Below are 16,864 nucleotides of genomic sequence, written 5' to 3' on the forward strand. Positions count from 1 at the left end.
TTGTGTACATCTTCCTTAAAATTTGAGGTAAAATAAAGGTTATGGACTTTAAAATGGTCCAGAATCATTTAGTTGTAGTGAATGATAAAACAGGTAAAATCATCTCCCATCTCTCATTGCCAGTCTTACTGAGGTGAAACACTAACAGCTCGATGTCTGAGTCAAACTGAAACCTGTGGTCTTATTTCTTCACAAACATGATCACATGAAAACACAATGATCATATGTAACAATTCAAAGGTTTGGAACAGTTTTTCCCCTGTTGTCTGTTTAAATTAATTTATTAGGCTATTACGATTAATGTGATCAGTAAAGGTAAATACTTGTTTCTATTTGGTTAAAAAAAAAAGGCTTTTGAGCTTTAAAAAGTATTTATTTGATTTCTTTATACCTGATTGCACCTTTATTGATTTATATTATCTCACGTGATTATTTAACATTTTTCTTTGATTTTTATATAGTTGTTTTTCTTTTTTGTTGTTGTATTGTATTGTATTTGTACTGTACAATTGTACTATTGTATGCATAATGGCATAAATGTTGTATACTTGCATTTGTACAAAAGTGTATTTCATGTTGCTTGAACAATAATAATACATATAGGCTAACTTTACTTATGCTGATGCTCATAATTTTGTGTTTTTATAGAAGTAAATATTATAGCTGTGTAAAGATAAAATATGATTTAATGTTTATCAAAATAAAACTGATACAAATATAGAACCCACTTTATTCTTATATTAATATAGACTTATCGTGAGTGTTCATTTTTTTCTAAGACTGTATATTTATTTGACAAATATAACGCTGAATCCACTTTCTTTGTGATAAAGCAAGCCAATGGAAGCATCATGACTTTAGAGTATTTATTGAGTAAACAACAAATGAATAAACATATTAGAATAGCTCTGATAATTTTTTTTAAAGGAACAGGAAATGATATAAGAATATAAAGTTTTGTATTTTTCTAATATTGACGCTCCCACACTCCAGGTGGAGGTAATGCACCATAAGCTGGTTTGCCAACCGCTTATAAACATCACTTTGTTTCCTTCTTTCTCTTCCCTTCTGCCATTTGCAAATGTCAGTCAGACGAGGCAAAGCCGAAGAAAACAATTACATTTTCTGTTTTTCTGTTTGTTATACACACGTTTCGGAGCTTCAGCGTCGAATGTCACATCACTGGCGAAACCGACACAAGCTTTGTCGAGTTAATGTTTTCGACGTTGTTTCTTCAAATCTCCACTAGGCGCACGTTACTTTCGCTTTTATGTAAAATGGCATCGACATAAACATTCGACGGAATCTGGACTTCCTCAAAAGGGGGGAAAATAATGCTCGGCATTTTTCTCACACTGTGTGTTTTTCTCCTGCATGGTAAGTCATTTTTTATAAGACAGATGTTATATCTATTATTAGATATGAATATGAGGGTTCAGACTGAGGAGAAGGCCTTTAACAGATGACCCACTCACACGTTATTAATCCTGTTTTAAATGGTGAATATATTTCTGTAAAACTTCAAGTAGTTCTATATTATTTAATGTTTTAACGCAGTTTGATTTAGGAGAGGGAGGAAGATTGAACCTCCCAACTGTAAAACCGGCAGCTAGTGTCGTAGGCCTAGGCTTTAAAATAATCATGGTTTTATTATAGTAAAAGTGTAGTAACCATGTGTTTAGCGGGTGGATTACATTTGTATAACCACAGTTATCAAAACAATGGTTAATGTAACAACACCAACGTTAATTTGTGGTTACCAACCATGGTTTAACTACAATAACCATGGTTTTGGGTTTTTAATTTTCGTGGGTACATAAACTTCGGAGCCTTTACTCTGTTCTATGGAAGTTTAATTTTGAATATGTCTAAAACTTGAACAAGATCATTCGAGACTTGTGAATGTGTAAATCTATGATGGTATTTTACTGTTTGCATGTTAAATTTTGAATACAGATATATTTCTCAGTCTGTATGATCTGTAGAATAACATCTTCACAGCACTCTCCTGTTATATATATATTTTTTCCCCCACTATCCCAGACATTCATGATTATCTGTTCATTTCTTTTCCAGGTGTTTCTGGTGTTGAGACCAACAGAGTTACAGTGAAGGAGGGAAATTCAATCACTCTACACACCAATGTTAAGATAAACCAGAGAGACAGAATTAAATGGTTTTTTCAAAACACTCGTATAGCTCAAATCATTGGAAATATTAGTATCTGTACAGATGTTCAGTGTAAAGATGGTGATGAGAGATTCAGAGACAGACTGAAGCTGGATCATCAGACTGGATCTCTGACTATCAGTGATATCCGACTCGCAGACTCTGGACTTTATGAACTACAGATCACCAGTAGCATCAGCAATACTGACAGCCTTAAGAGCTTCAATGTTACTATCAGTGGTGAGTGTAATCAATCATTCAATGCATTTTCCTCTAATAAATGTTAAAATACAGCTGAATATTTTTAAAACGGTAAAGTAAAAAATAAAAGAAATAACAAAAGTGAGCTTTGACTCAATATTAAAATATTATGGAGATCATCTCTTTTACCTTAACACTTTTCACATGATCAATGCATAAAATTACATGTCTGATGTCAGTGTTATTTCACATGTAGAAAAAAAAAAAAAACTCACTATATTATAAGTGATTTATCATTATCTGTTAATTTTTTCCACAGGAGCTGAAGTGTTTGTGTTTGTGAAGGATGGAGATTCAGTCACTCTTAACACTGGTGTTCAAACAAACCCACAAGACAGAATTAGATGGTATTTTAATGGCACTCAAATCGCTCAAATCAATGGAGATCTGAGTAAGATCTGTACAGATGTTCAGTGTAATGAAGGCACTGAGAGATTTAGAGACAGACTGGAGCTTGATCATCAGACTGGATCTCTGACCATCACAAACATCAGAAACACAGACTCTGGAGTTTATCATCTACAGATCAACAGCCGCAACATTGAAAAGACCTTCAGTCTAGCTGTTCATGGTGAGTCATTTAAACATTTAAAAGCATGTTATATATGTTTATATCACATGTGTTTGAGGTGTTTCTAACAGCAGTGACTCTTAGCAGCATGAAAAACAAAACGTTTCTTAAAATTGTGAATGGATTATGTAAGGGATAATCAATGGTTAGGTGTGTATTACACAATTTTAATGCACAATGTGGAGACAAAGAACCATGTGGATTATCCTATTTATACCATAGTCATTTGCCAGCATGACAACTTCAATCTGTTATTGATGTTTGCAGCTCAATATTTGACTGGAAGGCTAAAAATTATGTTTATTTTTATCAGTTATGGCTCGTTAGATATAGCATTCTGCCAGCTTTCAATTAGACACAGAGATAAAGTACTGTGATAAGATTACATTTATTTGTGTAATTAGGGAGAAGAAAGAGAGAGAGATTGTGTGTGTGTTTCCCCCTCATTGCTGAGTAATATGTAATTAAGCGATTCAGTAACAAAGCTGTTTTATCAAAAGTCACAGGAAACTGTTAGGGAATTTACAGTTAAAGACCCAAGGACCAGATATGATTAATTAAGACCAGGAGTTAGAAGTGCAGTCAATGAAAGACAAGAGTCAGAATTGTAATAAATTGAAGATTTGTTTATTTTATTTATTGTTTACTTAAGATAGTTTGCAGTTTCATCAGCAGAAGTCAGCTTCAGGACTCACACAGGAGTTCGTAGGCCACTCCTTTACAGTTACAAAGATCACAGCAATTATACCCTACACCAAGGTCTAAGCTATGTCATTACTTCAGGTTGAATGATTCTGATTGGCTAAGAAATAGATAAACACATTTTCCACACATGGACTGATAGGCAGTAGCACATCTCCATAGTCTGTACGGCTGCCACCAGAAACCCTGAGTTTGGTATGAGTGTTCCTCCGAGGTCACAAGACTGGGCACCAACATGTCGAACAAGTCAGTCAATCTCCAATAATGCCACTTGTTTCTTAACCTGTCACTAAGGCCCCGTCCACACTACTGCGTTTTCGTTTAAAAATGGAGACCTTTTGCTACGTTTGCACCTCCCGTCCACACTAAAACGACAAAAACGTAGACCCAAAACGGAGAAGTTTAGAAACGCGGCCGACACGTTTTTCGTTTTGAATCTCCGGAGGGCGTTTTAGTGTGGACGGGTCAAAACGGAGGACTTTAGAAACAATGACGAACTGAGAAGAACTTTTAACCTGTTGAAGAACTTTCTCAAACAAAACGAGTCCATATTTCATTTCTGGAATCCAGGCTAAATGAGCAAGCACAGTTACTGTATTCCTGCCATTGGCCTCCCTCAGTCACCTCTCAGATATTTAATACAGACATTAGAGAATACATGAAAAGAACATTTCAGTAATCACACTGGTAACTTCTAAAATTAAGAAAAATCTCATAAGCTTTGAGAAGTCATTCAACTCATTTGATATTTAGAAGGACATTTTTTATTTATTATTATTAATACCTTGATTATAATCACTCATTAGATAGCCTATATGGAAGCAGCAGTGGATTCCAGAATCCACTTCCTTCACAACATTAATAACAAGTTTCTGTGCTCCTGAATGTTTCTGTGTGGATGGATGTTTCGGCTTAATTTTTCTACAGTGGAAGGAAGTAGAAATGCGCTGTCCATGTTTTTTTTGCAGTCTATGGTGTGATTTCAATAAAGCCAGTGCATTAACGGTGATTAAATTGACTGGAACTAGTGTATTCAGACAGACCATGGTATAAATACAGAAAATGAGAAAAGAACACTTGTTATAATCAACGCATGCCTTCACAAACCCGTTTGAGCTTCTGTTTATCGTACTTTGTGCGTATGTGTGTTGATCAATGATTATATTAAAAGCCTAAATTAAATCTGTTCATCATATAAAATAAAATAATTATTTTAATATCCACAGTCCAAAGACAAATGTGTAGTTTGCTGTTTTCAGCAAATAGATCCTCAATCATCTGTTGGTTTGTTTCAGATGTTTCTGCTGCTGAACTAAATGAAGTGAAGACAGTGAAAGAGGAAGAACCTGTCTCTTTAGATCCTGGTGTGATAAACACAAATGATTTGATCACATGGTATTTTAATGACATTCTCATCGCTGAAATCACTGGAGATCCGAGTAAGATCTGTGAAGATGAACAGTGTGATGGGAGATTCAGAGACAGACTGAAGCTGGATCATCAGACTGGATCTCTGACCATCACAAACACCAGAAACACAGACTCTGGAGAATATACACTAGAGATCAACATCATCAGCAGCAGCTTCAGTATTAGGAGGATTAGGAGCTTCAGTGTTACTGTGACTGGTGAGTGTCATTAAGTCTCTCAGTGCATTTTAAATACAGTGCCTTTCATTGTGGACAGTTTTGACCAACATTATGATGAATGTTATAAACCTCCACAATACACAAAATCAGTTTTCCTGTGAGCATCGATGTTTCCAGTTGAGCTCAAAGTACTTTTATGTCATTTTAGTTCCTGTTTCTCAAAAACCCACCATTTATCAGTTAAATCAGTACCTCACAACTGATGAACAAAACAGAAAGGTGTAAATGTTGGTCAAACGCATCAGTGAAATTGATGTGTCTATCATTTTATTGTTACAGCTTCAGGTCCATCTTCAGCTGCTGTTGCAGGAATAGTAGTTCTGGTGCTGCTTGTTGCTGCTGCTGCTGTTGCTGCTACGATTTACTATCGCAAGAGTCAAGCAACAAGAGAAGGTAAGTATAACATACAGCTGATTTAACAAGATGAAATTATGAGTTTGTGTGCGAACGTATGTGAAAATATGTATTTTCATTCTGATTGGAATTGATTTTATCATTGTTGTTCAAACAGGCACCGGGACAGTGCCAAATAATGAGGTAAAAAAAAAAACACTCACACAGCACTTACAGATCTGAACAGTTTTATGTAGTTTAATTAAAAATCAGTACACATAAACTTTTTTACTTTAGAATGCAAATCAGTGGCATAAAAATATATCTTATGTGATAAATAATTATATAAATACACACACACACACACACACACACACACACAGGGGAAGGGGAAGTCACACACCAGATCGTCATAGTCATTCATTTTATATAACGCCCTAATTCTCCTTGAGTAGTTTCATATTATTTTAATCAAAAAGGATCAGGCGTTGACATTTAAATGTTGTACTACTGTAGTACTGTATTATGTCAAATATTCAGGAAAAGGAAACCACCCCAGATTCCTCAAACACAATGAGGAATAATTTTCTTTCTGTTTGTGTGAATCATCAATCCTGTTCATTTATTTTACCTTCTGTGAATCTGTTTTCTCTTACAGGCGAATGGTGAACGATACTCGTCCGTTAGTCAGAATGAGGATCCTGCTGATGGGAGATGCCATAATCATACTGAAACTGCCAATGGAACATCACAGAAACATTAATTATTATTTTGATACATTTATTTAATGGGACACTCGAGTGGATGGGTAATGAGAAGAAGAAGAGGATGAAACTCACTGAAACAGTCATGTAGCCTATGGCAAGTGGGGCGGGGCCAAGGTGTCTCAAGAGTCTCGAGTGTATCATGGGCCCTGTCCCAAATGGCACACTTTTTATGCACTTTCAGTCTTGTGGTTTTACAATGGCTGCCGTGTCCGTTAAGTCCATGAGACTGTAGGGTGTCCCATTTGTCATTTTAGGTTTCAGAAGAGTGTTCGCGAGGGCCCCCTTAGTGGTCGATATGCGCTCTGGATTGATTAGAGGGGGAGCAATGACAATAAAGGACAATGACCAGGCCTGGATTTTACCTTGTGTTTACTTTGTTTGTCCGGCAGGGTTTGTCCGTGAGGGCCTGCCACTTTACTCTCATTTTGTGTTTGCTGTTGAATGTTTGCCGGTTCCCACCTCCTCCTTCCCTGAACTAATAACCTTGTAACACTGTTGCTGAAACCTGGGAGGAAAGAGGGGGACACTGTTGTGCGTACCGAGCGGCAGTGTGTCCAGGAAACAGCCTAGATTTTTTTTCTCTCTCTCGTCTCCGTCTCTCCTCAAGCTCCAAGTCTCCTTTTCTCTCACCTGGTACTGTATATAAAAGGAGTGACGACAGTGAAGGACAAGCAGTCGTCCGTGAGGGGCTGCCACTTTATTTTTGTGTTTGTTTAATTTGATCAAATTGTTAACGTTTGCTGGTTTCTGCCTCCTTTTTCCCTAACCTTTCCTTTTTTTACATAGCCATATTATTTTCAAAAAAAGGCAGTTTAAGCATTAAGTATGAACCAAATTAACATGTTACCAGCAGTAGAATAGAAAGACCTGGTTTCACAGACAGGGCTTAGTTGAAGACAGGATTAGCCCTTAATTAAATTAGAACATTTAAGTAGCTTTTATAAATGTGCCTTGAAACTGGGGGCAAGCAAGTGTTGTAGAGGTTTATTAAAGCTGCTGAAGTGATCCAGACAGGAACAGTGAAACCTTTGTTTTTGTTTGTTTTTTGCCATTTGCCCTGATCTTGTTTGACATTGGTTATTTTGTCCCATCTGTGTACATCCTCTTGTAACGGACTGTTTTAACCTTCCAAGTACCCAGTACCCTTGTACTGTAAGACACAAGCACTCTTCACAAATGCACAGTTGAGAATTTGAAAGCAGTTGTCACTCAAACGACATGCAGGTGCTGAATGGAGTTTGCACTACCGATACTGTAGGTGCCTATCATTTTTGGATTTGACATCTTGCTCTTACTACATATCGTGTACTGTATTGTGGTCTTCAGATTCTAATGCTGTTGCTAGACTTTTCAAGCAATGTTTATTTTTTGTTTTTTTTTGTATAAATCTTTTGTGCTCATTGTAAATAATCTAAATAGGACTTAGTGTCTAATGTATCGTCGTCTGTTTTTGTCATGTTAATATTTTGTCATTTCAAAGCTAAAATACTGTCATTTGCCAAACTCCTCACAAAATCCTGTAACATGAACACTACCATGATGTAAATAAGAACTGGACATTGCTGTTTCCTCTTTTCAATCACAAATGGTTCAGTTTATTTTACAATCACAAATGGTTGTTTATTTTGGTTAGCTATTCAAATATTGTAAATTATCTGTGGATATAAAATGGCCTTATGTGTGGAAAGGCAAAAATTAAATCAATGTATTTTTATGCATTTATACAACTTTGCATCAGTCATCATTAAAAAAGTGCCTTAAAGTTGATCGTATATGCACAAAATTTTCTTATTAAAGCATGAAAATGCATTTGAAAGATATTTTTTCATGTGATTAATGCAATTAAAACAGCTGGATTTTTTTTTAATGGTGAGTTCTTAGTTAGGACACAAGATGGCGTAATACATTATTCATACTACTTGTATTGTAAACATCCACTCACCAGCCACTTTATTAGGTATTTCTTGCTAGTACCGGGTGTTACGGCCAGCTCGTTTCAAGCAGCAACATAAAAGAGGGATCATATACCAGTGTTTAATAAATACAAGTTGTCATATTTTCTTTAAAATATACAAAAATAACCACAAACAAGTCTAGGGTAAAGTCTATATCAAAATCTTAAAGCTATGATATAAGAAACATGTAAGAAAATAAATCAATGAGATGTTACATCCTGGTCTAGAGCCTATCGATCCATCCACAGAGAGCGCTGATCCAAATGAAAACCTATAGCACTTATATACTCGATTCCACTAATTAAGTTAATATACTATAATATAGTGCGTGTTCAGTACTCAATTCTGTGCATGTGCATTTGGATGGATGAAATGCCGAGCACAAATTCCGAGTATGGGATACCATACTTGGCTATACATCATGTCACTTTTTTCACTTTTATAACATGTTATAAAGCAATGTTTTTTTTTTAAGTTCTTTTTTTTTTACTTGCATTTATTTATTTTATTTTATTTTCTTCTCACACATTGTAGATGTACATTCAAATGTTTTTGAATGAAAATGGGACATTTTCTATATAAAGTATTTCTATAATAAAATGCATGCATCTAGCAACAAAATGTAGGTAAAATGGCTAAACATAAAAAATAAACCTACAGCCTTTGTGTGTGTTGTATAACCTGTGTGTTGTAGGGCTGAGCAAATATGGGCAGAACTCTTTACTGCCCTAGTACTTCAGAATCCTTTTAATTAAACGTGGCACAATGGCCTTCATCATCACAGTATGCTAATGCCAATCTAGTGCAGGGGTTTCATCAATATGCTGATAGAGGACTGATGGGACACTCCAGGCACAGGATGGATCTGTCGGGGGAGACAGAGTCGTTTGCACCTCAATGACACGTCTGTACCATTTGCTTCATAGGACATATGCTTCCAACTACATACTGTTTATTTAGTGTGTTCTAATATGTAACTATGCCATGTTTGGTCTCATCTGACAGTCTATAAACGGAAATGAATGGTGGTGAACTTAATAGAGATATTAAAGTATCCTAATGTACAATCTAGGTACGATTGGTTAAACATACATTGAGGAGAATATGTTAATGTTCTTCTTCCCCTCTTGATCACCACACATTTGCCTCATCTATTGGTTTCCTGTCAGTTGGTTTTGGTATTGTTATTCCACTCATGTTTAACAATGCTTTGCTCAGGGTATAAGAAGGAAAGGTAACTGTTGACCTGGGAGAAAGGCTTTAACCCCGCCACTCCTGCACACTGGTGCGTAACCTCACACTATGAGAAAGGCTTTCACGGCCTCTTCTGCACAGCAGTGCATTATTTGTTACAACTAAGTTTCTATCCAGTATGTTGTTCCATTCTTCTGTCTGTATATTTAAACATGTAACTTAATAAATAACTTTGCTTTGCTTGGCTTTGAGAATTTTTCCTTTTATCACTGATTATGTTGAAAACTAAAGTGATTATAACTTTTGTTATCTAAACGTTCAGGTTAAATGTTGTGGCAAAAATTCTCATTAAACAATCATCACTGCGTAAGAGACACTCTGAAATTCAAATGATCATTAAAAGTATTTTATTCTTGCAAGAAGGCCCAGTTGCCACACAGAAGTCAAGAGTACAGTCTGTGAAACAAGTGCGATGACGAGAGGGAGGGCAGAGGAGTCTTTATACTGCTTTCAAGGTCTCCTGCTTACAGGCTCTTATCTAAACAAGGGAAGGTTTCTCTGCTAGTCATCTAATCCTGCTGAGTTTATTCTTACAAACTCACAAGTTCTAAATTGGACGGCCTCTGACCCTAGGGGTCAGAGCCCCTTTTCAATCTGCCTCCTCCTGATGTCTCACCTGTTTCCCAGTGTTTAAACACACACACACATTAGTCATATGTTGGCAGACTACGTACAGTCCAGCAAAGATCATTTCAATGTCTTAATAATGAAAATAATGAAAATCAACACTGTAAATCAATGAAAATCATAATTTTCCATTACATTAAATCCTACGTTTTGCTATCAGTTCTAAGAAAGACCTTTACCTTAATGAATAAGAGGTTAAAGAATAACAACAACTTTAATTCAGACTAATTATATTGGAGTCAGATAAATATTTGAATTATACACGTCATCCTTCACATGCCTTTTTTTTCCGATTATTGGTTCAAAATAGCAGCGTAAGTTTCAAGCCTTACAGTGTCCATGGCATTCCCCATGCTCATCATACAATGGGAGCTACCAGTTAAAGCTAACTACAACCATTGTAAAACCTGTAATATGATTTGTTCTCTAGGCTCCAACACTCTCAGAGGTGACGTCCAACAGGAGGGGTTCGCCCAAGGTGAACAGACCGCTGCCTGTAGGAGACCAGAGATCAGAAGAGCTCTAAGCCTTGCTCGTATGGCAGATCACCAGAAAGTATAAGGGGGGTAATGAAAAGTGCTAGCCTCGCCATCAAAAATGTTCAACTGAGACTCCAGCAACAAACCAAGTATTCAAACACCAGACTCTATCACTTGAGAGCCAAGCGTGCCTGGGTTAACACAAACTACTATCCCTCAGGTGAGAGTAAAGGCTACCTCGAGTTCCCTGGAGAACTGAATGCGTACTCCTTACCCTACCACATAATGCACAAGTCATGTGTCCTCAAGTGTCGTCTCTGAGACTGAGGCACAAACTTCCTAAAATGCTTTGATGAGTGATCATCTTCACTGTACAAAAACAAACGGATCATGAAGACAAAATAAATTGTTGATGTGTACTACAGGCACTCTTTATATACTCTGGTCGCAACGGTGACGTCATTGGCTATCGCTGGTCAATGTTATTGTCGCATTTAGGCATGTGCTTCAGACATCAGTCACGCTGGAGGCATTGCCCAAAGGTATTCCTAGGACGCAGTGCAAGTTCCCATTCAAAACAGAACACTACAATGGCAATAATGGAAATCAGAAAAAAAAAAATCTAATTGATTTGAATTTTCACACTTTTTTTTTGAATGAGCAAAGCCATCTGAAGAGATAAGAATTTTAAAGAATATTTAATACCTACATTTTGATGATTTGTGTTTTTCCTTTGGACAGCAGCACTGCTGTGCACTGTTTTGCCATCATTTTCTACTTTTAGTTATTTTCTTCACACAACTAATGAAAACAAAAGAAATTACAACATCCATCAAACATGGGCATGACCTTTATTTTAAAAAAAGATGTGAGAATCAAGAATAGTTCTTCTTAGAAATAACTTCTGCCTTGCTTCCTATAGCTGGAAATAACTACTGAAACTACTGTAGCAGAGCTTATCTGCACGATCACTGCATGCATGTATATGGTCATGTTGCATTATGCACACAAAGTATAAGATATTTTCATATTTCATAGTAATATCAATGTTTGATTTAAGACCTTTTTTGAACACAAGTCCAGAATTTTGTAGTAAAAAGAAATTCTGTAGAGCAGAATCAAACGGTTTCATGTGAGCAGGAATGGAAAAAGCCCTTCAACCACACTCTTTACTCAAACACACAACTGACACACTCAGAAACTGACATCAAACACAAACCTCCAGCAGCAGACACATTCTCACGCACAAGCTATTTGTCCAACAGATCAAACAATATCGGTTTAGATGTAAATAAATGAATAAAGCAGGGTCTCCACTATTTTACATTTATGTTTTGCACTTTATTACAGAGCCCATAAAGAGACAAGGTGATGAAAGGAAAAATATAGTTTTAAAAACAAATTAAAATTGAAAGTGATCAAACAGCTGTCTAGTACTTGTAAATTATAAAAAGAATTTAATTTGATCATCGGCTCATGTTGAGAGGGGAATAATCCATGTGATCCTCACTTTTTACTTTCTGTAATAAAAAACAAACAAAACAAACACAATGCATAACAAAATTTATGATAATAATAAAAAAGGGGGCAGGTTATTTCTGAAGATTGATTGAGATGTAATGTGATCTGCACTATTATATGAAAAAAAAAAAACCTCCTACGGAAAAGCTAACATAACCCAGCTTGAGGAAACGCCTTTCAATTTGTTTATATTTAGTTAAAAATTGTGGGTGGCTATATTATACCATAATAATAATAATACATAATACAAATAAATTAAATATTTAGCATACTATTTCTAGCTAGTAGTTACCTGACACAATAACTTTTATTTTAATGAAACAAAACTTTATTTGTTCAAAAGGACTTGTTGAAGTCTTGATGTACAAACTGGTAAAATGTTTCTTTTCCTCAATGTAATTACATTTATTTAACAAATTAATTTAAAAATTGGAGATCCTGGAGTGTTTCTCAGTTGCTAAAATGTAGTCAAGTTCAAATGACTAATTGCTTGCTCAAATGTAATCTGTGACGTGTATTTTTATGTGTAACATTATTAATTGTCTTACCGTTTTAAGTGCGTTTCTTTTGAAGAACACTGGATCAGCGTAAGTGATCTCGTCTTCGCGAGTCTCAACTGTTTCAACAATAAAAGATAAAACTCAACTTGATCTGTTTCTTTACAACATATTATTAGGGCTGTCAAAGTTAAAACATTAATGCACACATTTAATTAATTGTCAGGCATTTAATTAATTAAGGCATCAACCATTTAACATTAGGCCTATAACTTTTTTACACACAAAACATTCAGAACAGAGTTTGTGTTTACCATTAAATTTAGAGAAACATTCTTTAATTTATAAATCAAACCCAGGCAGGATGTTTAACAAGAGTAAAGTCATTTTGCATTTTTTGCATGGTAAAATTTATCAAGCCATCATTCATAGAGATTTTAATTTGAGCATTAACAGTTTCTTTACACATGTAATTATGAGAATAATTGTGTAACAATAATTGATTAAATTATAGTAATATCAATCGATAAAAAAATTTAAAATCATTATTTGTTATAATACTTCTTTGTAACACTTGCCTCCTCTGTCAATTTTTCTACATTTCGTGCAGATCCAGAAGATCCCAACGGCAGCAACAATAAACAGAGATCCAGCAGCAGAGATCAACACTATATAAAACAATGGTTGAGCCTCATCTGTAATGGACAAAATGAGCCATTACTGCGAGTGAATATCAGCACTACAGTATATATAACATCAGGTCAGTAAATACACACATATATCATCAGTGCTGTGGTACCTGCACATGTGTGACAGAGTGTGTTGATGTCCAGATGTGTGGTCTGGTTGCTGATGGGATTGTTCAGCACACAGCTGTAGGTGTTTTTATCCTGATATTCCACCTCCAGAGGTAGAGAGAGACTGATGCTGAGATCACACACACTGATGCTGGACAATACACTGATTCCTGCGTACCAGGAGAGAGTCGCATCACACACTTTCAACACTGATGAACACACCAATGAACAATTTGAGGATGATGATGAGGATGATGATGAAGAACAGTCTCTGGTAATGTTAGGAGTGGGCAGATGAGCTGGAGAGAATAAAGAGAAATATGGATGAATCTAAACAACAATCTTATTTTCAGTTCAATGTGTTTAGTGTGATAACTATAGCAGTGATTGTGTCTGTCTTCTCAAACTATGAAATTATCAAACATTTCAATATGTAAATAGCTAACGAAATACAAAGGGCAGGATAATGTCTCGACTCACCATAGACAGAAACACTGAATGTTTTTGATGATTTTTTCGCTCCACTTATCTCCAGTTGATAATCTCCAGCATGTTCAGTTGTGATGTTTGTGATGGTCAGAGATCCAGTTTGATCGTCCAGCTTCAGTCTGTCTCTGAATCTCCCATCAGGACCATCAGATGTGGAGAAGATTTCAGCAGCTCTGTTGATTTCAGCTATGAAAGACTCTTCAGCTCTATATTTCCACAGCATGTCTTCGTCTTCATTTATTTCAGTAAGATTAGTGTTTAGAGTAACAGAATCTCCCTCCATCACTGACAATGAATCACCAAACACACCTGGAGAACATGAAGAGGTTTTGTCACTGATTAAGGCTCTTAAAAAGCCTGAAATCAGTTTTAACCTTTAAATATGAATTGAAGAACAGCAGCAGAGATGCTAAATTGCTCAACAGTCAGACATGTGTGAATCAATATATTTATCTTCAATGTGTTCTAAAATTATCTTCTGTAGCAAAATAAATGTAAAGTTACATGATAAATTAATTGTAACTGAAATGCAAATAAATGACACCACACAAATATATGAATAACTTACCAATGAGACAGCAGCACAAACAGAACAAAACAAGCGTGAGAAACATTTTCAGTTCAGTGAAAACTCAAACTGATTAAAGCAAGCGTAACAGAACTGTTAATCATGTGTGTGAATCCTCCCCTGACAGAGAGTGATCCTCCTATAGAGCACATGCACAACCGCTCTGACGCATGTTATATATGGTTACATACAGTCTTATAATAAGACTATAATAAAACTATGTTTTTAATAGTGGAAAACATAAATTTTTTTATCATTTTGATTATCTTTGAAACTTAACATTGACGATGTTAAATATTTAAAAGTAGAAGAATATTGTGTGAATGTTGTATGAAAATATATGATGAATATGGTACAGTGAAATGGAGTGTTACTCTAATTTTAAAATGGCTGTGTATATTTATTCAGCTCTCATTTTCAGTGTATGGAAAAAGATAAAACCGTGTCTGATCTCACATACCGGTTTACTGATGTACGTCTTCTGAGTCAAACCGAAAGATGCGGTTGGTGTTCTTCAGAGATGCGGTTTGATCTGTTGGTGGACAAACTTGTTTGTGAGAGAGAATGGCTATTTAGAGCATGTGTGAATATAGGTGAAGAGCTTCTTCCTGTCCTGCTGCTATAAAGTCTCTATTCTACTCGACAGAAACAATAGGCCTAAACCATGATGAGAAACTGTGTCTGACACAGACAGAGAAAAGCAATAGCAAAACATTGATCATATTTAACACATACAGTGCGGAATTATTAGGCACATTGATTTTCTGATCATATTTTATTCCCAGGCACATTTTGCCAATTCCAAAACATATTAATCTTAATAACTACTATTCATTTTGTATTTAATCATTTCAAAGTGATATTTTTTTTTTATGAAGGCTGGAAATGAAAAACGCCTTTAATTCAGGTGAATTATTAGGCATGTTTTCTTTTACTGATAAAATAAGCCAAAAAAGAGATTTAACTCAGACTGAAAAATTATTAAATGCCCATGAGAAGGATGCAATACTAGAAATTGCAGTTAAGGCATGAACATTGGACAGTGAAATACTCATTGGGTCAGCAGGGTCAGACAAATACAGGTGGAGAGACTTAATTTAGGCAAATAATCCTAAAAATGTACCCCCTCTTAATAAGAGTCACAAGCTGAAGTGTATAAAATACATGAAGGCTGATTTTTTATAGGCTTTATAGACAGACAGATTGAGAGTGACTCTTGAAGGACCAGCACCACATCCTCTTCTACCACTGTTTGAAGAATTCATCTTCCAGAATCTGACAGTACATTTTGGGAGTTCATTTTTAGTCCATCTAAAAATTAACTAAAAATAAACTCCAAAAAATTACTGTCAAGATTCTGGAAGATGAATTCTAAATTCTAGTCTGTGGTGTAAAAATCGCTTCCCACTATCATAATTAATGTTACCATGTTCTGAACAACACATCCTTTGGTTTTCCATCAAATGTAATCTAACTAGGTGTTTCGATAAAAAAATTTGGATTTTATGTTTAAAAATTACCTCAAGTTAGCATCAGCTAGCTAGTCAGCTAACATCAGCTAACAATTTTTCAAATAGGCTGATTTTCAGCATGGTTCATGAATTAATATTCATATTTATCTACTGTTATTTTGGCTTGTCTTATTTAACTTTATTTTAAGCTTAAACAGCTTGTAATCTGATTTTGCTGTAAATGTATAAAAGCAAATTGCGTTGTCAGAGTTGGGGCATTTTACTTGCACCTGCAATAATTTGTTAAACATGAAAACTCTGTCAGTAGTTCGACTGTGAAAAGTGTGAACAATTAATAAATATATTCCCCTTTGCACTCTGAATATGGACATTGAGAAAAGACTCTTACCTTTTTACATGGACAATCTGAGCAGAGACTCTTATTTTGATACGGGAAGATACTGCATACAGACTACTAGCTGCATTGCAGGCGTTTATACTGTCTATGATTGCAGACGCTGCTCATAAAGAGGATCTGACAGAGAACAGACTCGATTCACGATTTTCCTCTCAGTTTGTTTCATGTTGTAATCTGTCTCCGGAGGTCTGCTGCAACAGGGCTGTCAGAACAGGACATCAGCAAATACTTTAAACATAGCCTATCGGATTTGTCTTATCACATCGCGCAGGCGCAGCATCCAGTTTAAACAGAGTCACTGATTACAATCGATTCGTTTAGTACAATTGAGATAATCTGTCATCTTCACGTGCACT

The 16,864-nt window shown here is 35.6% G+C and overlaps 2 protein-coding genes across 4 annotated transcripts; one reads left to right on the forward strand and one right to left on the reverse strand.

Moving 5' to 3' along the window:
• Positions 1-1,016: 1,016 nt before the first annotated feature.
• Positions 1,017-8,179, forward strand: LOC311084730 (junctional adhesion molecule-like). The gene is made up of 7 exons (XM_084116955.1): positions 1,017-1,377; positions 2,077-2,409; positions 2,690-3,001; positions 4,999-5,331; positions 5,632-5,745; positions 5,864-5,889; positions 6,344-8,179. Exons 1-7 carry the CDS (start codon positions 1,335-1,337, stop codon positions 6,446-6,448), a joined length of 1,266 nt encoding a protein of 421 aa, XP_083973081.1. The 5' UTR covers positions 1,017-1,334; the 3' UTR covers positions 6,449-8,179.
• A 1,813-nt stretch (positions 8,180-9,992) lies between these two features.
• LOC311084736 (SLAM family member 5-like) lies at positions 9,993-16,768 on the reverse strand. Of its 3 annotated transcripts, none has more exons than XM_084116964.1 (7): positions 16,500-16,768; positions 15,100-15,171; positions 14,063-14,356; positions 13,585-13,881; positions 13,364-13,480; positions 12,837-12,904; positions 9,993-12,287 (listed from the first exon to the last, which is right to left on the reverse strand). In XM_084116964.1, the coding sequence occupies exons 3-7, from the start codon at positions 14,352-14,354 to the stop codon at positions 12,234-12,236; spliced, it is 828 nt and encodes a 275-aa protein (XP_083973090.1). In that variant the 5' UTR covers positions 14,355-14,356; positions 15,100-15,171; positions 16,500-16,768; the 3' UTR covers positions 9,993-12,233. The 3 variants fall into 3 exon arrangements, with proteins under 3 accessions (XP_083973090.1, XP_083973088.1, XP_083973089.1); XM_084116962.1 differs by having other exon boundaries at positions 14,063-14,380; XM_084116963.1 differs by having other exon boundaries at positions 9,999-12,287; positions 14,063-14,380; positions 15,100-15,186; positions 16,500-16,731.
• Between the last annotated feature and the right edge of the window lie 96 nt (positions 16,769-16,864).

This window comes from Abramis brama, assembly GCF_963993115.1.
Source record: "Abramis brama genome assembly, chromosome: 6".
In the NCBI taxonomy this organism is placed as follows: Eukaryota; Metazoa; Chordata; class Actinopteri; order Cypriniformes; family Leuciscidae; genus Abramis; species Abramis brama.